General features: G+C 40.8%; 1 protein-coding gene across 10 annotated transcripts in view; it reads left to right on the top strand.

Moving 5' to 3' along the window:
- Nucleotides 1-21,761, top strand: part of Macf1 (microtubule actin crosslinking factor 1) — a 329,681-nt gene that overhangs the window by 135,428 nt on the left and 172,492 nt on the right. For all 10 annotated transcript variants that reach the window (XM_035439636.1, XM_035439638.1, XM_035439635.1 and 7 more), the window contains exons 3-5: nucleotides 5,605-5,694; nucleotides 9,619-9,696; nucleotides 13,568-13,660. In XM_035439636.1, the coding sequence (XP_035295527.1) occupies nucleotides 5,605-5,694; nucleotides 9,619-9,696; nucleotides 13,568-13,660 (261 nt within the window). The remainder of the gene's footprint in view (nucleotides 1-5,604; nucleotides 5,695-9,618; nucleotides 9,697-13,567; nucleotides 13,661-21,761) is intronic.

The following is a 21,761-nucleotide window of genomic DNA, read 5'->3' on the forward strand; positions in this document are numbered from 1 at the left end:
TTTTCAAAAATGGAGACTAGAATATAGATACACTTGTAGCATTTTGTTTTGTTTTGTTGAGATAGGGTTTCTCTGTGTAATCCTGGCTATCCTAGAACTCACTCTGTAGACCAGACTGGCCTAAATTCTTGGAGATCCACCTGCCTCTGCCTTCTGAGTGCTGGGATTAAAGGTGTGCACCACCACCACCACCACCACCACTATCTATTTTAAAACTTCTGTGATATATTTGTTGTTCTTCTACACAGTTTAGATCAATGATGTTAAGCTGCTCCTTTTAATACATTATGTTAGAGGAAAGGTTTTGGATCAAGTTTTCCAATATCAAAGAATAACACATGAAAGTTCTTGTTTGTTATTGTTATAGAGACTATAGAAGCATTTAAAGGGGAAGAACACACCTAAAAATAAGGGCCCAGTGACGTGGGCCCAGCTCTGACACTCCTGCAGTAGCTTATGCCTGCAGGCCTGGGTGCATAGGAGGCAGAGGTAGAAGGGTCATGGGGGACAGGAGTTCAGAGCAACCTAGGCAATGCAGTAAGACCCCATTCCAAAAACAAAACAACCCTTAAAAGAAGAACCATGTTTATCAAGTTAAAGGTGGAAAGGGATAAGGGTTTTTTTGAGACAAGGTTTCTTCCTTATCCTTCTGCTTGTGCTTCCTGAGCACTAGGATTATAGGTGTCTGCCACCAAGACTGACAAAAATGTGAGTAAAAAATAATATATCTCTTATTTAATTCAGTTGTCCCTTTTCATAGTCAGTTATTATTTTCTAGCACTTAAAAAAAGATCCTTTTTATTTTTGTATGTGCCAATTCTGCCATTTGTGTGTTGTAGTACCACAAGGGGGCATTGGATCCTGAGAGCTGGAGTATAGATAGTTGGGAACTACCTTACATGGGTGCTAATAACTAAACTCAGGACTTCTGGAAGAGCAGAAGTACTCTTAACCTGTGTGCCCTTTAAAAAAGAAAAAAAGATACCAGAGAGTGTTCACCAGGCTAGCACTTCACCACTGCGCTATGTTCCCAGGTCCATTTTTTTAAACTTGCCATTCATTAATTTATGGTATGATTTCCATTATATTTTTCTCTTAAAAGTGTCTTCCCTTTCCTCAACTTGCGTGCTTGCATGTACACACAATCAACCAACTTGTTCTAATTTATAGGGTCATAAAACATTTTTCTAAGGGCCAGCAAGTGAGTAAAAGCACTTGCTGTACAAGCCTGATTTTGGATTTAATTCTGGGCACACACTGTGGAAGTAAGAAAACTGACTGACTCCTGCTGGGAGATGATTTAATCTTAGCACTAGGAGGCAGAAGCAGGTGGATCTCTGAGAGTTTGAAGCCAGCCTGGTCTACAAAGTGAGTTCCAGGACAGTCAGGTCTGTTTCACACAGAAACTCTGTCTGGAAATAAACAAACAAACAAAAAAACAAAACAAAAAAGAAAACTGACTCCTGAAGTTGTTCTCTGACATCCATATGCAGGTGCAGGCACCCTCCCTCCCTCCCCTCCTCCCTCCTCCTCCCTCCCTCTCTCCCTCCCTCCCTCCCTCCCTCCCTGTTAAGAATTTCTTTTAAAAAATTTAAGACAGCTTTGACTGTGCTTGTTTTATTTTTCTACTTCTCTTACTGCTTCTGCTTTTTATTTACCTAAGCCCCCCCCCCACCTCCTGGCCTTTATATTATTGATTGCTTTTCCATCTCCTGACTTCTAATTTTGGCTACTCCCTAAGGTCCCATTCCTAGCACTCTGTTCTTTCTTGCCCCTATCTTGGAAGCCCAGTTTTTCCCATGTCTTTAGCTAACATGTCAATGCATATGAGTTCTAAAGCGAAGTTCTCAGCTGACCCAGGTTGAATTCTGATAGTTCAACTGCTTCAAGAACATTTCCATTTGGAGGTCTGTTCACTGCCATTTAAAACTCATTGCATTTAAATTTTAATACCTTTAACATGTTTTCCCTTCTAACCTTCATAATCTGTTTGTTTGTAGTGAACTATGGTTTGTCTACAACAAGATTTTGAAACATTGAGTGATATGAGGAAAAGAATGTTGATATATTGGAGTTGCTGGTCTGGTTTGTGTAACATGAATAATAAATGACCCAGAGATAGATTCTGGGTTTAAGCTTCAAACTGAAGATCAGAGAAGCAAAGCAGCCAAGCCAGTAGATCTTACCTCTTCCCAGCTGAAATGGCAATCCTGTTTCCACAAATCCTGAGGCAAAAAGCTGTCAGTTCCTCTCCTCCTTTTATTCCTTTCTCCATCCAGCCATATCACTCCAGTCTCCACCTCCCAAGTGCTGGGATCAAAGGCATGAGCTCTGTTACTCTTCTAGACTGATTCAATCTTGTGTAGCCCTGAGTGGCCTTGAACTCAGAGAGATCCTTCTGCCTTTGTCTCCTGAGTCCTGGGATTAAAGGTGTGTGTCAGCACTGCCTGGCTAGTTAGTATGGCTGCTGGGATTAAAGGTCTGTATTACCACTGCCTGACCTCTATAGCTTATGGCTGGATTTGCTTTCTGAATCCTCAGGCAAGTTTTAATAAATCCTAAATAATGTATCACCACAGGTTTGTGTAGTCAGACTTTCCTTTGGGCCGCCAGCTCTCTCTCTCTCTCTCTCTCTCTCTCTCTCTCTCTCTCTCTCTCTCTCTCTCTCTCACACACACACACACACACACACACACACACACACACACACACACACACACAAAATCGACACAGAGACTTCCTAATTATGAAGCTTGGCCTATAGCTTAGGCTTGTCCCACTAGCCCTTATAACTTAACCCATTTATATTAATCTACATTTTGCCTTGTGACTTTTTACCTCTCTTCCATTTTGCACTTGCTGATAGCTCTCCATGTGTTCTGGAGTCTCTCCAGCACCTCAATTCTTCTCTTCCTCTTTCTGCCTCGAGTCCCACCTAACCTCTTTCTGCCTAGCTGTTGGTCATTCAGCTCTTTATTAAACCAATCTGAAAGTGCCTTGGCAAAGACACATTTTCACAGTGTACAAAAAGATTATTCCACAACAGGTTTGGCTTTGTAGACTCATGAGAGAAAAATGTTAAATGCTCAGCAGTTTTGTAAGCTGGTTGCCAAATATAATCATTATTAAAATTAAGTTACAAATTTATAATAAATTATATATAAAATAAAGTACTTGAAGTTTTTCACTTCATAATAATTTTACTCTTGAGGTTAATTATATGTCTCTATGATGGAAATGTTGTATAATGATGTGTTACTATCCATTCCTCTCAAAATGACAGCTTGAAGTTGGTCACAGTGGAAGTATTTTTACCATGGAAATCTTCAATGTTACTGAGTCTGAACCAGGTGTCTGATTTGTTCATTGTCTAGATTAAAGATAGTGATGGAGAAAGTGTTCTATTGTAGGTAAATTTTAAATGTTTATGTCGTGATCCAGTACAATATTCTTTTATTTGAAAGCTATTGTTGGGGGCTGGAGAGAGGGCTCAGTGGTTAAGAGCACTGGTTGCTTTTCCAGAGGACCTGGATTCAACTCCTAGTATCCACATGGCAGCTTTCAACTGTCTGTAGCTTCAGTTCTAGGGGACCTGACACACTCACTCAGACATACATGCAGACATAATACCAATGCATATGCTAAATAATTTATTTAAAAAGCTATTGTTCATTTTAAATCAGTTTCTACAACTGTAATCTACTGTCCACCCCCCACACTTTTCTTTTCTTTTTAAAATTTATTTATGTTTGTGTTTTGAATGTGAGCACACAAATACCTTGTCCTGTATGTGGAGGTGAGAGAACAGCTTTCAGGAGTTAGTTATTACCTGCTAATTAGCTGGGGCCCACTTGAAAGGTCTCACACAGCTCAGACAGCCCTCACTAAGTAGTTGAGAATGACTTTAAGCTTTTATTCATTTGTTTGTTTTTTGAGACAGGGTCTTTTTTTACATAGTCCTGACTGTCCTGAAACTAACAATGTAGACTAGGCTGGCTTTGAATTTGCTGAAATCTAGCTGCCTCCTGAGTGCTGGCATTAAAAGTGTGTAGCACCTCTTGTGTGTACCTTCTAAGTGCTAGGATTTTAGGTGTATGTCATTAGCCTTGTTTATGTGCTGCTGGGGATTGAACCCAGGGCTTTTGGCATGCTAGGCAAGCACTCCATCAACTGAGTTACATTTCCAGTCCAAACTACATTTTTGTGTGTCTGTGTGTGTAGGGGCTAGAGGACCACCTCTGGTGACGTTCCTCTTCAGGCTACCATTCCCCTTGTTTTTTAAGACAGGTCTTGTCTTTCGGATCTGGTTCTTCTCAAGTAGTATTTCTTGCTGGCTGGCCAGCAAGAATTTCTGATCTCTAGTATTGTGATTCTACTATTGTGCTCACCATTGTACCCAGCATTTTGTATGCGTGCTGGGGTTCATACTCAGATCTTCATAATCATAAGACTTTATAGACTGAGCTGTCTCTCTAACTCACAGCTTACTTTTTATTTTGAGACAGGGTCTTACTCTGTAGCCCAAGATAGCCCATGAGCCTTGGAACAGCCTCAGCCTCTCAATACTAGAGTTACAGGCATCCACCACCACACCCAGCTTAAACTCATTACTTCTGAATATAGCCTTTCTTTTGTTGTCTAGAAAATTATTTATGTAAGAATAGTTTTCTTCTTATTTTTATCAGTCTTCTCTTAGTGCCACTTAGTGAAAATGTTTCTAGACTTGGAGTCAGAAGACCTGTGGCAGCAAAGCCATAACTATGTAAGTTCCCCAGTGCCTTGGCTCCCTGTTTCTTCAGTGGAATTGGAATAATAAACTTTACAGGGTAGTTCTCAAGTAAAGATGACAAGATGGTGGCTGCCCTATAGCCTAGTGCTTAATGGGGAAGACAAAGCCAGAAAGACCAAACTAAAGCTAAAGCTTCCACTTTGTGAGCTTGGGCAGTACTGAATCCTCATGTATAAATTAGGAATGACAATAACAATACCCACAGCTTTGAGCGATAGATGAGATGAAATATGAAGCATTTAGCATCACGTTCAACATCAGCCACATTTTTCAAACAGATCTATTTTTACTATAGTTTTAATTATAAAATTGAATTTAATTCAATTAATACAATTTAAACATTGAAGATGACTCTCAAATTCATTATTAGGAATATGTGGCAAAAGGAGGTTTAAACTGGAGTCTGCCCAGTGAGATGTGGGTGTCTTCCCCTTGGCCTTTTCTTAGCATGCAGGATGAATTTTCAGACAACAAGTGACCACATCTACTCATCTTAGCCAATCACATTTTTTAGTTCGTTGTCAACTTGACATGTTTTCAGGATAATTGTTTCCCTCTCTCCTTGTCCAGACTTTCTAGAATATTGTGCAGTGTTGTTTAGTGTACAATAGATCTGGCTTCAGTTTAGAAAACACCTATGCTATGATAAATGCTATTATTCCATATGGGTTTTCCTTGGATTTGAAAATTTCTGAATTTTATTATTGCTTCCCATTCTTTAATTCACAGATTTATCTAGAAATAGACATTCTCTGGTGGATGATCAAATGATTCTAGATAAGGTAGTGACTGGTGTGTCTTACTCTCCTTCACAGGTTCGAAAGCATATCAATGATCTGTATGAAGACCTTCGGGATGGACACAACCTGATCTCCCTGTTGGAGGTCCTCTCGGGCATCAAACTGGTGAGCTCCTTTCTCCTAATGAGTGTCCTGCAAGTGAGGCTCCTGACAGCAGGCCAATTGGATGATCTGTAGCAGCAGCCTTTACTGCTTGCCTCGTTGGGTGGGAGGGAGACGTAGCAAGGTTATTGGTACACTTTACTTCTAACTCAGGCATATAGTTATAAGTAACCTCATCTCAATTTACGATTATGTATTGTCATTTGAGACCCTTCTTCCCAAGCTCCAAGGATTGAACCTGAGACCTCACACCTGCTAGAAGACATTGTACAACTAAACCATGTCTCCAGCTTTAGGTCTTGTGTCTTGATAAAATCAGAAATAGTTATACTTTGTACTGCCCGGTGACTTCTTCGTTATTTTTTCATTTCTCTCTAGATACTAATATTTTAGGAATATTATATTCATGTTTAACTTTTTTAAAGAATGAATTGCATCTTTCTTCCTCTAGTTTTTTTTCCCCTAGTTTACAGACTCACCATTTCTCTATTATATTTTTGTTTTTTTCTTCTAATTTTCTGTATTCAGCTAAGGATTTGAAGTTCAATTAAAAAACCCAGGTGTTTGGAGTTTATCTTACTTCCATGATTTGCTAAGTCTCCCAGATGTGGAAAGCTGCTGAAGTTGGTACATAGTCTGAGAGAGTAGTACTGATGGGCTCCTTAGAGAATTAAATACACCTGCCTTGTCTCAGAAGGTGTTTAACAATGCTTGTGGGAAAACTCTTTCCTATCTAAAAGGAAATCCTGGCTGAGCCTCCTGTCCTGTCTAAGGATAGTTCTTTTACTTGCTTTGTCTGAGGCATCAAAATACACTACTTGGGCCATTCATTATTTCAAATATCTAAGCCTAATAGAAGCAAGTGTTTCTTGTGGTTCAGTGTCTTTCTTTTTAGTGCCACAGGCAATGCAATTTTAATTTGGAAACATCCACACTTGAATATTGGAAGCATCTGTGAGAGAAAGAGACCTGCAGAGGCAAGCAGTTTGAATCTCAGCCCACTCAGTGCCTCTTAGTCACTGTTTGTTGTGTTAAAAGAATAGAATTTGGCATACTACATTTCACTGCTTATGTGATGCTCAACTCCTTCTAGGATTGGGGCTTGACTTTCCCTGAGCCCTTTGTTTTGGGTTTACTTATATTAAAAAAATACAATTATTTATATGTATTTTTAGTGGTCAGAATTGCTAGAAGCCTTTGTTAGCATAGCTAGCATGTGTAATTCCTAGTTCTCTTCTGGACCTCATTCATCAATCTAGTAAGATATCAGAATTCCATTCTTCTGTGCTGGACTTTATTCAGTATATCTCATACAGTTGACTGTTGTATTGATGAATTTACAATGATTTTTCATATTGGAAGGTCATCCTTTTTGATGATATTGCTTACAAAACAGGGTAAATTCACTCTAATTTAATTTTTACTCCTAATCTTTGAAGACCTGTACATGCTCATGGAGATATTCTCTCTCTTTTTTGTTTTGTTTTGTTTTGTTTTGTTTTTGTATTTTGAGACAGGGTTTCTCTGTGTAAGTTCTTGGCTGTCCTGGAACTCACTCTGTAGACCAGGCTGGCCTCAAACTCACAGAGATCTGCCTGCCTCTGCCTCCTGAGTGCTGGGATTAAAGTCATGAGCCACCACTGCCTGACTAGATAAGTCAGAGTTGCTCTTGTCATCTTTTCCTCCCATAGTAGGTTTTCAAATGTAGGGTAGGCAGACACGGAGAATTGAAGATATGCTTATAATAAGAAGTATTCAGTGTATTCTGCTCTGATCTTGATTTGATATTTTTCTCTCTCTCTTTTGGAGGTGGGAGTTATTTTCACTTTTAGAAAAAAAAACATTTATTCATTGTGTGTGTGTGTGTGTGTGTGTGTGTGTGTGTGTGTGTGTGTGTGTGTGTTTTCTTTTCTGTTCCTCTGTTGTGTGTTCTTTGGTTGGTGGCCAAAGGAGCCAGCAGGGCTGAAGACCCTTCGTCTTGTGAGCATGCCCTCCTGGCGCCGTGCAAACAGCGAGGATCAGGAGGAGGAAGATGATGATGATGTAGTAGGTCTTTCTGGGAATACCAGCAGCCCAGCTGGCACTGCAGGGCCATCAGAGAGGCCAGAGTTCTCAAGGTCTCCAAGTAGCTTGGTCACCAATTGCTTTCTCTTTCCACCAGGGGATATGGGTCCCAAAGAAAGTAGTTAAAACTACTTGTGTTTATTGCTACTGTTAGATGATCCTGAAGTGGGAATTGTTTTGCTTATCTTAGAATGATTGGCACAAAAATAACCATAGTACTTGAAAGTGTCAAGTCCTTTTGTGACCTGGAGACCTTTGGCTTTCTGCTGGCCCTGTTGTGTTGTCTGAATCTGATTGCCGAACTGTTGAGCGTGTAGCTGACAGCATGAAAATCAGTTGCTCACAATTCCACAACATAGACTAACTGGTATTCTCTCTCCACTTTTCTAGCCTCTGGGTTCTCACCAAGCACATGCCAGTTGTTTTCAAAATAGAGTATAGTTTGCAAACTCACTGCATGAGATACTTTGTGTTCTCTAGTTACTACTGTAAGGAACAGATTTAACTTGCATGCTCTTGGGCTGTTTACTTTTGGTGGAGGATGTGTTTGTAAGAGAAGCCTTTTTTGCAGATGGGTACTAAATTGTAACCCATAATCTCTTTCCAGAGACAGAATGGCACCCCCCAATCCCTGCCCTCTTCAAGTCATTTTTAATCTTACTTCCCCATTGCCTTAGAATTTTGTTTTAGACTATCATTTTCCAACCTGTATTCACAAGTTGATCTGAAATGATTGAGCAAAGGTTCTTGCTGAAAAAAAAAGAAAAGAAAATTTCCTAAAGCTTCACAGAAGTTATCCTGTTGCTTAGAGAGGCCTTGGCATCTCTGCACATAATCCCATTCGGGGAATGTTGTTTAGACATGCCAGAGTGTACTGGGAAGGGCACTCTCATTTCTCGACATGTGTTGCAGATCCCACCACAGAACTACCTTATGTTTGGTCAGCCTTTAATTTCCATTACCAATTTAATGAGGGTGTTGTTTCAGTCCTAGCTTTAGAAATAAAGCAGTACTGCAGAGTGAGGAGCTATAAGAACAGATTACCTGTTTCTACAGAACTTCCTGGGAAGATATACTTTACTCACCTCCTAGTAGTCATGATTGACCCTTGGGCAAGGGTGACAGTCACCAGATGAAGATGGCTGGTTCTTTTTCTTTGTTGTGTGATCCAAGGTTTAAGTGGCAGAAACAGGTTTCTTTGTGATTCTTAAATAGCCCATCACCACTAAGACTTTATTGCTCTGAGAATTTCATTTGGGGATGAGTGGCTTTCCTACAGTGACACTCACCTCCTTGGGAGACAGATTACTTCTTAGATTTTCTCTCCATTTTGGGATCCCCCCCCCCCCCATTTTTCTTAAGCACCTGTAATTTTATTCTCTGTACTTAAAAGTTGCCTTTCTAAAGTCACCCATCTCTGTCCAGGTTTATGATAAGGTTGGTTCTACCAGTTACTGAATTATGCAGTTAGGGCTTCCTGCCTTTTCTATGCAGTGTGTATAACTGTGCTTTTAGGAGCAGTAGAGCTACCACACTCTGTGTTCCTATTAACCTCACACCCTGAATCAGGTCCTGTTACACGGCCATAGAAGAGCCTGTGGAAGAGGCAATACTGAAGCAGCAATGCAGCTCATATTAGCTTGTAGGTTTGTGTGATGTAGAGTGATGTGCAAGGCATTGTTAGTTGCTGAGAGCCTGGTCCATACATACAGGGCCTGCTCCCAAAGGTGCCTCATTTAATGCTCCCACGCCTGGCTTCAGCCCTTAGGAATTCTTGTGTGGTCTTTTAGTCCTGGAATTGAAAGAGGTGGTGTAGAGGTAAATTGGCATAGCTAAAATTAGCATCCCTTTTCTTTATTGCAGCCCCGGGAGAAGGGCAGGATGCGCTTCCACAGGCTGCAGAATGTGCAGATCGCCCTGGACTTCTTAAAGCAGCGGCAGGTAAGAACAATCCGTCGAGATGGAATTCTGACTCTCTTTTTTGAGAGGATTGGTGTTGATGAACAAAGATGAAGCTAAAAGATCTGTGGGGGGGTCACAATGAAGATAAAAAACCTGTGAAGAAGCTGGCACAGGGAAGTCCAGCATAGTTTGTCAGATGTGTCATGTGTGAGAAAAAGGTCTGAATTTCATGCAGTGATGGCTTTGTGGTTCTGGGGATTGAACCCAAGGCCATATGCACACCAGGCAAGGACTGTATCACTTAGCCAAATCCCCAATAGTGATTTAAGACAATGGCTATTTAGTTATGTATTCGTTCTTCATTCATTCATTCATCTTTTTTTTTTTGTAAGAGAGTCTTACTATGTAGCTCATGCTAGCCTGAAACTTATTTTATAGACAAGGCTAGCCTCAAATTTACAGAGATCTGTTTACTTCTGCCTACAGAGTGCTAAGACTAAAGATATATGCCACTACACCCAGCTCATTTATTATTTTGAGGCAAGGTCTAGCCTTATAGTTCAGTTTGGTGTCAAACTCTAGATATTTCTGTATCAGCTTCCCAAGTACTAGGGTCATAGAAGTGTATACTACCAAATCTGGCCAAGAGAATGGTTTTTAATAGAGTGAAAAGTATTTGGACTACAATAGACCTAGATATTATGGAAAAAGACATTGTTCCCTTCCTAGATAAAGAAGACAGCAAGGGGTTTTCAGACAAGGGAGGAGAAGCCAGTCACAGAGTGTGTGGTGGTCCATGTCTGTAATCCAACAGTTGGGAGGCTGAGGCAAGAGTGTCATGAGTTTGAGCCCAGGCTGGGCTACACTGCTACACTGCAAGGCCCTAACTCAAAACAGAACAAAATGACCAAGGACCAGGGGGTGGAAAAAGATAGAAGAGTCCTAAAATGTTTGTTCTAAAAGATATCATAGAGATCCAAGAATCTAATTTCTTCAGTGATTTGAATGAAAGAGAATGAGATCTGAAGTGTCCTGGTCTAGATCACAGAAGTTAGAGCAGAGGTAGGTCTTGAACTCCTGTCTCCTGACATGTGGGTTAGTGTTCCTCCTTCTGTCAGACAGAGTCTACACCTTGTCTTTTCAAGGCTTCCTAACCAGTGGGGCCAAGTCCAGGGATCAAGGATAAGAAGCAGAGCACAATTGCTGTGGTTAATTAATTAGTTAATTAATTAATTAATTTAGAGATAGGGTCTCAGCTATGTTGCCCTAGCTGGCCTGGAACTCTCTATGTAGACCAGGCCTACCTTGAACTCATTGGAGATCTACCTGCCTCTGCCTCTGCCTCTGCCTCTGCCTCGTGATTGCTGGGAATAAAAGCATGTACCACCAAGCCTGGCTGATGAAGTTATTTTTGAAAAGAAAAAGACTTGCCTCTTGTTCGGGAGAAGGATAGAAGGAGGGGTGAAAATAAAGCTGTCTTGTGGTAGGGAAGAAGGTGGATGAGGGGTCAGAGGGCCCACTTCCCCAGTGTGAGCTGTATGGAAAAAAATTTGGTGTAGCTAGTATTGCCTAGCAAAAGTAAGAGTCAACATGACATAAACGGTTTGCATATTTTTTTAGTCTAATTAACTTGAGAAAATGTCCTTAGTATTTCTACAATAATGTATGAATGGAACATTTATTACTGTATTGTTAATTCCCCATTTTGCTGCAATGTACTGCAGTTTCTCTAAGGATAGGGAACATGTTCTTAACATTTTTAGCTTCAGTACTCATCGAATGGAGTGGTCTATAATTGACAAAGATCAATTTGTTTAAATAATTTAATAATGAATGGTAGGAGAAATGGAAGTTGTTGGAATATTTAAGAGGGTAGCCACATTGGAATGTCTGTATGTTGAGTTAGAAAAACCTCAACAGGGTCTTAGTAGACAAGCTAAAACAAAGTGCAAATAGGGACAGAGGATGGAATTGATTACTATAATAGAAGGAAAATGTGGGCAAATGAGGCCCATGATAGACTCAGAAGGGCAAAGAATCACAACAACAGTTCCTTGTAATGGGGAGGCCCAGAATGTAGTTAGGCAGGTGACCAAAGTGTCTTCAAAACTGAGAAGTCAGGCAAACTACAAATAGGGTGGCACTTGAGTCATCAGTGTGTATGTTAAGTTTGTCAGAGGGGTGGCAGATGGTAAGATAGGAAAAGAAAATAAGAGTCAGGTGCTAAGGTCATTGAGGAAATAAATTAGAAGATAATCTGGCCAAGGGAGGTGGCATCCCAAGGAGAGGGGTAGGACTGGGAGACAGGGACTCAACTGATACAGCCCTCATACCAGCTCTAGGTTGTTAGTGACTGGTGACTAGGGAAACTGAATTGCCAGACTGGAAGAGCAGGTTCTCCCACCTCCAACCATCCCAGGGATTAGAACCTGGATACAGAAAAGGGAAGAACTTTCCCAGCTGAATTCCAGTAACCTCAGAGTAGAGGTCACAGGGTCCTTTACAGATAGATTTCAATTCAGTAGAAGAGAAGAGCAAAGACCTCCCCTTCCAGCTTGTCACAAGTAACAAGAACTCGTGGAGAAAATGACAGAAATGACCAGTGGGGTTGAAATAGATGAGTGCCTTGCTTAGCATGCTTTGTTTTAAAAGCTTACATTTTAATTAAGAATCCTCCTTTTTAGTTTAGAGAGGTGGCTCTGGTTAAGAGCACTTTTTCAGAGGACCTGTGTTCTGTTTCCAGCGCCCACGTGGCCCCTTATAACTGTCTGTAACTCCAGTTCCAGAGGATGCAGTGCCCTCTTCTGGCCTCCATGGACACTAGGCATATATGTAGGTGGAACACTCAGAAAATACAAATAAAAACATGAGCAAGGGTAGTGGCACACACCTTTAATCCCAGCACTCCAACACTCAGAAGGCAGAAGCAGGCAGATCTTTGTTCAAGACCAGCTTGAATCTACATGCTGACCAGGACAGCCAGGGTTACATTGAGAGACCCTGTCTCAAAGAACCAGCAGAATAAAACCTCAATTTCCTGCATAGTAAGACAGTTGATCATCAAAGGGGAGGGGGCATCTATGTGTCTGTGAACATTGTGGTTCTGGAATTGAATTTTAGAAAAAAAAACTGAGTTGGGTGTTATATCAGGAAGAGAGATCTATGACAGAGAAAATGAAATGCAGAGAGAAGTGGGGAGTGATGAGGGAGAAGTGGCATCTCTTTTAACTCCCAAAGAAAGGAAAAGATCAGGATTCTGGCTAATGCCATGTGCTCACAGGGTTGCTTTGCTAGTAAGAATGCCAAATAGTTGAACTACCCAGAAAAATAACTTGACAGTTTATTATAAAGCAATATATGTATGACCTAGCAATCTCCTAGGAATTTACCCTAGAGAAATGAAAACATACATCCACACAACAATCTGAACAAGAATATTGGAGCATTACTCAGAAATACCAAAACCTGGAAATAATCCATAAACCCTTCAGTGGATGAACGGACAAGCTCATGGCATGACCTCTGTACAATAGAATACTCCTTAGCAATTCCAGGAAACAAGCCATTCATGGAGCAGCTTGGATGGGAGTCTCAAGAACGTTATGATCTGTAGCGGGTGGAAGAAGCAGCCTAGTGTCAGAGCCTATGCCATTTGTATGACATTCTTGAAAAAACAAAATGAGCCAGTAGTAGTCAGGACCTCAGAATGAGGCCGGGTTTGAAAGTGGGCATTATGGGGCCTGTTTTGGAATAATGAGAGTTGTTCTATGTGGAGCTATAAAAGTATTAAAATTCATAGACTCTTAAGCCAAAAATCAGTTTAATTGCATATTAATAGTGAAAATGAGTAAAAATCAAACCAGAAAAGAAACTTCTCAAGCTCTGAGGCCAGCCTGCCTTTCTTTTTCAGGTGAAGCTAGTGAATATCCGCAATGATGACATCACAGATGGCAATCCCAAGCTAACACTGGGCTTGATCTGGACCATTATTTTGCACTTCCAGGTAAGGTCTGGGGTTCTTGTTGCTCAGTTTGTATATGGCCTAGAAACCTGTGCTGCCTTCTCCAGACAGAACTTGTGTTATTTCTCTGTGTTTGTTGTTTAACAATGATGGATGATGACTGGAAAATTAAGATGAGCCTGGAGACAAGGTGCTGTATCCTAAACCCCACAGTGCCATGTTTTTTGTATCATGAAAATAGAAGGAATTTTTCTCTTGTGGTTTGGTCTTGTCCCTTGAAGTCTGGAATTAGAAGCATGATTTCTTAGTGAAGTCAAACCTGGGCTTGTTAGGGCCTTGGTATGAGGGGTAGGGTAATTCAGGGTTGCATGAAGAATTGTAACCTGCTCTGACAGGACTCTTCTCATTTGATCTTTAAACACTGCCGGTTAATCATAGCCCTTTAGTTGCTGTTTGTGTGTGTGCTGGGGGGAGCACACCCTGCAGTAGCTTTTATAACTACAATCAGTGGCATCCTGAGATGTTTACAGCTCGTGAGACCTTGCTGGTACCATTTCTTTCTAAGTTGGCACAAATTCTTTTAAAACCTGGATTGCTGTTAGAAAAGAACAGCCCTCTTTTAGTAAAAACACTGTTCATCTAAAATCACTTTTAGTTCAGCCTCACAAAGCTGTTTCTCAGGCAGCCCTCCAGTATCCAATTGTTGCCTGTAGGATGATTGACTGAGGGGAGCATCTTTCAGCAGATGTGAAAGGGCATAGGAGGAAGGCCAGTGTGACACCCAAGTTGGAGAGAGTGCACCACCTTCTGGTTGAATCAGGTGCCTCAGAATTTCTTAGACCCTGAGAAAATTCTCAGATGCTTGTTTCTTGGGACTTTGGCTTAGAGCCAGTGCTGGCATTCTGCAGCACAAGTAGGGTTTGGAATGTGTGGGTGTCTACATGCAAGGTTTGAGTATAGGAATAGTTGGGAACCTGAGCTGGGTGAGTGTACCCTTCAGAGTAGTTATGAACAGAGACGGTTTTGCAGTGGGGGTTGGGGGGGGGAGTGCTGCTGTTCGTTTTTTTGTTTTGTTTTGTTTTAACAGTGAGTACTTAATACTATGTACACAGGTATGAGGTAATACCTACTATGTCTCTATTTACTCCAGCAGCAGCTGCTTCTCCTTTAAAGGGGAGAACTTAGAGGCCAAAGAATAAAAACCTGTGTTTCTCAGTTGAAGCTGTGGTGATAGAGGAGATGGGCATAATGGAGTGCGTTCTTTCTCCAAGCAGCCCCACCAGGAAGCTACCTTCTCTCTCGGTTTACTGCTATTCCAGTGCTGAGGGGGAGGGTGTGGCTGGGGGAGGGTGCTAGTCATGTAGGCAGGAGGCCGTGTGCACCATACCTAATACAACACACACACACACACACACACACACACACGCACACACACACACACACACACACACACACACACACAGAGAGAGAGAGAGAGAGAGAGAGACACACACACACCTCCCTCCCTACCTGGCCAGAAGAGGGTGTTGGATGCCCTGGGACTGGAGTTAACAAATGGCTGTGAGCCACCATGTAAGTGCAAGGAATTGAACCTAGCTCCTCTTCAAGAGCAGTCAGTGCTCTCAGTAGCTGAGCCATCTCTCTAGCTCCATAAACACATTTTTTGTTTTAAATATATTCACTCATTTATGGAAGTAGAGAAAATTTAGTGAAGAATTACCACATACCTAACATCTAGTTCAAGAATTGTTAACTCATAATCATAATTTCCTTTATAGCCTAATTCACTGTTCTAGCCTCAGCTCAGACCTTGAATACTTTTTTAAAGATTTATTTATTATGTATACAGTGTTCTGCCTGCGTGTACACCTGCAGGCCAGAAGAGGGCACCATATCCCATCATAGATGGTTGTGAGCCAGCCACCATGCGGTTGCTAGGAATTGAACTCAGGATGGAAGAGCCACCAGTGCTCTTAACTGCTGAGCAATCTTTCCAGCCTCACCTTGCATACTTTTGTCTGTAAATATTTTGGTGTGTATCTCTGAAAGATCAGGTCTTTTTGTTTAAGCAAGTCATAATAAGTTCATGCCTTAAAATCTAGTACTTCATAAAATTCCCACAAGTCTGATCAATGTTATGATATACCCGGTGATCTCACTTTAAATTTTTTTTTTTTTTGGTTTGGCTCAGAATCCAAAATAGGTATGCATGCATATTGTATCAAATCTGTCTTTTCCCATGTACAATTTGTTGACAAATTCAGGATTTTGTTGTTGTTTTTCGAGACAGGGTTTCTCTGTGGCTTTGGAGGCTGTCCTGGAACTAGCTCTTGTAGACCAGGCTGGTCTCGAACTCATAGGGATCCTCCTGCTTCTGCCTCCCGAGTGCTGGGACTAAAGGCGTGCACCACCACCGCCTGGCTGAATTCAGGATTTTTATAGAGTTTATTAAGATGCTGGTAGCATCCCTTGGGTATCTTCTAACAATGTCCTCTATCCCTGTGATGTCTGTAAACTGCTAGCTTGGATCTAAACCTGAGATTCAGTGACACAGCTTTAGAACATTCTCCCTCCTCTCTCTCTCTCTCTCTCTCTCTCTCTCTCTCTCTCTCTCTCTCTCTCTCTCTCTCTCTCTCTCTCCCCCCCCTCCCTCCCTTTCTACCTCCACTCTCCTGAGACAGGTTTATCTTTGTAGCTTTGACTGACTGTCCTGGAACTCTCTATGCAGACCAGGCTGACCTTGATCTCACAGAGATTTCTCTGCCTCTGTTTGAGTGCTTGGTTTAAAGGAGCACACCATCACCTCCCTGCATGTGTCAGCTTTTTACTACTGTTTAGTATTTTGTTTTAGGCATACTGCAGATGTCATTTTTCTTTTTCTTCTGATGGCATTTGGGTTTTCCCCTCTCTGAATATGGGCTATTAAAAACAGTGATGTGATTTATTTTTTTATGCTTTATTTTTGTGTGTGTGGATATGCATTCACACTTGTGTTCAGTTACATATGGAGGTCAGTCCTGAGCTGACTCTCTTTCTACCCTGAGGGCTCCACACACTGAACTCAAGTTTGCTTTGACAGTACACACCTTTAACCACTGAGTTGTCTTACTGTCCCAACATGAATATTTTTATAATAGTCTTTGTGTAGAAAATGTGTTCATTCTCTTTTAAAATAATTTTATTGACTTTTCATATAATATATCTTTTTATTTTTAAAGATTTTATTTATTTATTTATTTATTTATTTATTTATTTATTTATTTATTTATTATGTATATAGTCTTCTGCCTGCATGCCAGCAGAGGGCACCAGATATCATTCAAGGTGGTTGTGAGACACCATGATTGCTGGGAATTGAACTCAGGGCCTCTGGAAGAACAATCAGTGCTCTTAACTGCTGAGCCATCTCTCCAGCCCCCCACAATATATCTTGTTTTATTATTTTCCTTCCCCCAACTTCTCCCAGATTTTCGCCATTCAACTTTGTGTTCTTTCTCTCTCAGTGGAAAGAAAAAACAAATGAAAAAGACAAAACAAAACAAAAACCCCCTCACTTACACACAGAAAAGTGGATTCCATTTTGTGTTGGCCAGCGACTCTTGAGCGTGGAACCTGCCCTGGACTGTGGTTGGTGTATATACCCAGAAAACTGATTTTTTTCCCTCTCTGGCAGATGTAGTTGAAACAGCTTCTTGGTTAAGGGTGGGACTTTGTGTCCACATCCCCTTCTCTGCTAGGGTTTTGTCTGGCTAGAACTTTGTGGATTCATTTTTCTTGTAAATATACTTATTAGTTATTCTCATCAAGGTTACAACACATACACATTGTAATAATTTGTTACTATTTATAACTATATGTAGCTATATCCACAGAAATACACAAAGTGGAGCTGTTATATGTTAGGAGATCAACAAAATAGTCATTCTAGCCAGTCTGCAGTTGGTGTTGATGGAGAACACTGATGTTTGTGTACATGTAGATGATAGATAGATGGTGGGTTTTGTTGAAATACAGGCTAGCTCCAGATTAAAACTTACTTGTACTGATGAGATTGGTAGTTTCAATATCTTTATAAAGAGACTAATGGTTTCTAAAATACTTTTGACACATTTTAAAATATGTGTTAAGTGGTTGGAGTTCTTTCATTTTAACTTGTGTTTTTAGTTAGGAAAATTCCCAAGGACTCAAGCATATGCAATCGTTATATGCAGTCATTTTACAACAAGACATAGGTTAATATTTTGCTCTTTATGCTTCAGGGGCTTTTTCCTCTTTTTTCTTTTCTTTAAAGAAACAAAACACTTCAGATACAGTTAGTTTTCTTGGACCTCTGCTCCATGGTAAATGCTTTTGTGAAGTTGGCATTTATCATTCCCTATATGCTTCTGTGTATTTACAGCAGATTTGGAATCTTAATAATGTGATAGTATTTGTGTATTTTATATTTCCAATGTGCTCCACTCCAGCCTTTTGTGCATAGAAGGCATGTGCTCTATTACCAAGCTAAATACCCAGCCCTAAATCTTGTGAGGTTTGTCAGTGATGGTGAAGGGTGGCCTGGCTTTTCTTTTGAGCTGAATTACAGAGTGTGATATAAGTGGTTCTTATCACAGCTGTGCCACCTTTACATTGTTGTTGTAGATTACTTAATTATATAAATAAAGTGCTCATTGTTGTAGTGAACGTCTGTGTGCGTGTGACCTTGCCATTCAGGGAGGGAATTTGGGGATAGACACCTGGACTGGAATTTCTAGGTTGTATGTGGAGCCAGTGGACAACTTTATGGAGTTGATTCTCTCCTTTCACCTTTATGTGGGAGGGGTTCCAGTGATCAGTCTTAGGTGGATAGCCTTACTCAGCACATCTTTAACCTGCTAAGCTGTCTTATGAGTCCTCCTTTCCCTTTTCTTGCCACTAGCTTGTCTAACAAATTGCTTTTGAAACTACTGTATGACTTACAATACTTGTTAGGTAGTATGATTATTGGGAGTATTTTGTGTTTCTTGTTGGTTGGTTTACTCTTGATCCCTGTAAGCTTCAATGCCAAGGACTTTGTTGCCTTCGTTGTCTTTGCTTGTCATAGAATAGACACCAATGAATATTCATTAAGTGGATGGATTGTTTCATGAATTTGATCATCCTAAAGCTGTGAAGGTAGGTGGACCAGACAAATGGGCTATGATAGCTGTTTTTGTAATAGTATTGTTCAAATGAGGAAACTGAAATAGAGTGACCAACTGCCCTCTTTGGGCCACATGTCTTTGTAGCAGTAACAGAATTCCTTTTCTCTAGGTTTGCTCAAGCCCATTTTGTGGTGTTGAGGAATTTTAGTTTCTCTCCCCAACCTTCTTCCCAGTCTCTTGTGGCCCAGGCTATCTTTGAACTTGTGATCCTCCTGTCTCCACCTCACACATGCTTAGGGTTATAAGTATAAGCCACCATGCCAGTTGATTCCTCCTCCTCCTCCTTGAGGTATATACATTTTATGTGCTTTATGGTGCTTAGTACTTGGGGTATTATATGGTGCCATTCATGTTCATAGCGTGAATGGATAAATGTGCTCTTTAACTCTGATTATCTCTCAAATAGAACAAAGGGTAATAAATAGTTAACTACAAAAAGCCAGAAGAAAAGACTTGAAGAATAAGTAGATCCCAAAAGTCTGCTTTCCCAGAAGACACAGCCGTGTGTTCCTAAGCTGTACAAGAAGAAGGTCCATGGCGAGGTTAGTCCTGTGATCAGGGGTAACTTAGTAAACAGCAGCGCCCTCTAAGAACAAAACTCAAGGTACCTAAACTTTGGATCTTGGACTACATCTACTTTCCTTAGAATCCAGTCAAGGAAAACAAAACAGTGTACTAGGATCCCTGTGGGAGCAAGGGATGGCTCCTAACATTTAGCTTCAGGCATACATGTGAATAAAAAGGATTACTATAGATCGGGCAGGCACTGAGCCAAGTGCTTTATGGACATTATATCATTAGCCTTTTCTACAACCCCATTATGTAGGTGGTAGTGTCCACATCTTATAGGTAAGGAAACTGAATCACTGAGTAAATTAGTGAAGCCACTTAGCTTACATGGGATTTGAACCCACTTCCACCCCACTGAAACTTCTGTTCCTGTCTTGACCAGTTTTTCTTCTGTAGCAGAAGAAAATGATACAACTGATATATGCAGAAATTTAGAAAAGAATAGGAACACAGAAACAAATATGATAAGTTTCATAAGCTCCCAGAGAAACCCCACAGCAGTAATAGTTATATCATTAAGCAGCTGTCTGTCTTGTCCCAGGTTGATCAGGTTCAGGGATATGTTTCCTTACATTTAGTTGATGACAGTCAAGCTTTTACTTGCGGCACACAGCTTAAGAGTTCCCTTATTTCTGTTTTCTTCATTGGACTTGTGAAGCTTTGGTGGCTGCATGAACAACTTGGTTGTAATGTCATGATTTTTGTTGGGCAACTGATTTACTGAATCTGAGTTTCCTATGCTCCTACTTGCTGTGTTTCATGATGTCCATAAGATGGCGCTGCAGCTTTGCTGTCAGCTTTAGCAACAGGATTAGGGGAAAAGCACCTGCTGGAGTAGATGGGGCAGTCCCAGGAGGGCTACATAGGAGCAGGGGCTTAAGGGTTTCTATTAGCTTTCCTTCCAGGAAAGTTCATTTTAGGTCTTGAGGGAAGGTGGGTAGGACTGTGCTGGTAAAAGTTTTTAGTGCTTACAAAGAGCTGGCATGGCAGAAAATTCCTTGAGGCCAGGGGTTCAGCGTTAGTTAGAGCAACCTAGCAAAACCCCCACCTCTCTCTCTCTCTCTCTCTCTCTCTCTCTCTCTCTCTCTCTCTCTCTCTCTCTTTTTCTTTCTCTTTCTCTCTCTGGGTGTGGTGTACTTACGTCTAGCATGTACAAGGCTCTGTGATTCCCAGCACTGTGGGAACAGAAAAGGGTACATTGCTACCACAGAGAAGAAACAAACATGCCTCTTTTCTTCCATCCCATTCAGAGACAGCCTTTGGTTGTAGTGCAGAGCACTGAAAACAGCGGGGTGGAAGAACCCTGCTGATAGCACAGGGTGTGGTCTGTAAGTCTCACTTAAATATAATTCAGACTTCATTCTCTGTTTCAGTTTGAGTGAAAAATCACCTGAGTCTTAGTCCCTCAGCTTCCTCCCCCAGTTGACAGCAGCAAGTGCTATTTCTTTGTTGCTCAGCTGCAGAGTCCAGTTGCTGGTTTAGAAATGAGAGGTGTCTTCTTGTTTCATATGGATGTGCTGAGAGCAGATTTCCTCCCTCTAGTAATTGGAATGGAGCTGAAGTGAAGAGTCTCTTTTATTCTTTAGGTATTTTAAAGAACAGGCTCTTACTCAGTAGCCCAGGCTAGCTTCAGACATGTTTGCTGAGACTACCGATATGAACCACTTGCCTGGCTAAAATGAAGTCTTAGGAGGATTGTGCCTAGTTGTCACTTATTTAAACTTGGACAAGTTAATCCACTCACTTAAATCTGAGTTTCTTTACTTACAAAATTGGGCTTCACATAGTTGATGTGTATATATATATATATATATATATATATATATATATATTACATTACAGTATTTGGTACATAGCAGGTGTTCAAAATATGATAGCATCCTATTATCCTATTTTGGCAAAAGCAGCATCAGTTATTACTATTGGACATTTCTCAAATGCTGTTGGTAGTGACCTGGGCTTTTGTATTGTGTTGGCAAGTGACCACCTGTCCATCAAGCTTTAACATACTATACTCAAAAACCAATTTCCAGGCTTTTTAATCCATGTGTTAATGGCCATCAGAATTAATGGATGTTTTTCTTTCTTGCTTTGGAGATGGCCATATATGCCACAGAAGGCTAAATTGTCCATGTCCCTGTTCCTTTTCTTAATGGAAGGAGTGGACTCTAGTCTTTCTCAGGTTAAAATTTGATTATGTATATCTTACTTGCTATTCTCCTTTGGACATCTTGGATTAGTGATTAAAATGTATTTCATTTTGTAGTTTGGGAGCCATAATTGCAGCTTCTCCGGTCTTGTCTTCCTTCCCCTGGATGGTTAGTACCAGCTGAGCTGGTTTGCTTCCCCCCCTTTGATATTGTTCTCCTCCTCCTTCCTGCACCGTACCT

Source organism: Cricetulus griseus, chromosome 2 (genome assembly GCF_003668045.3).
Source record: "Cricetulus griseus strain 17A/GY chromosome 2, alternate assembly CriGri-PICRH-1.0, whole genome shotgun sequence".
Taxonomy (NCBI): Eukaryota; Metazoa; Chordata; class Mammalia; order Rodentia; family Cricetidae; genus Cricetulus; species Cricetulus griseus.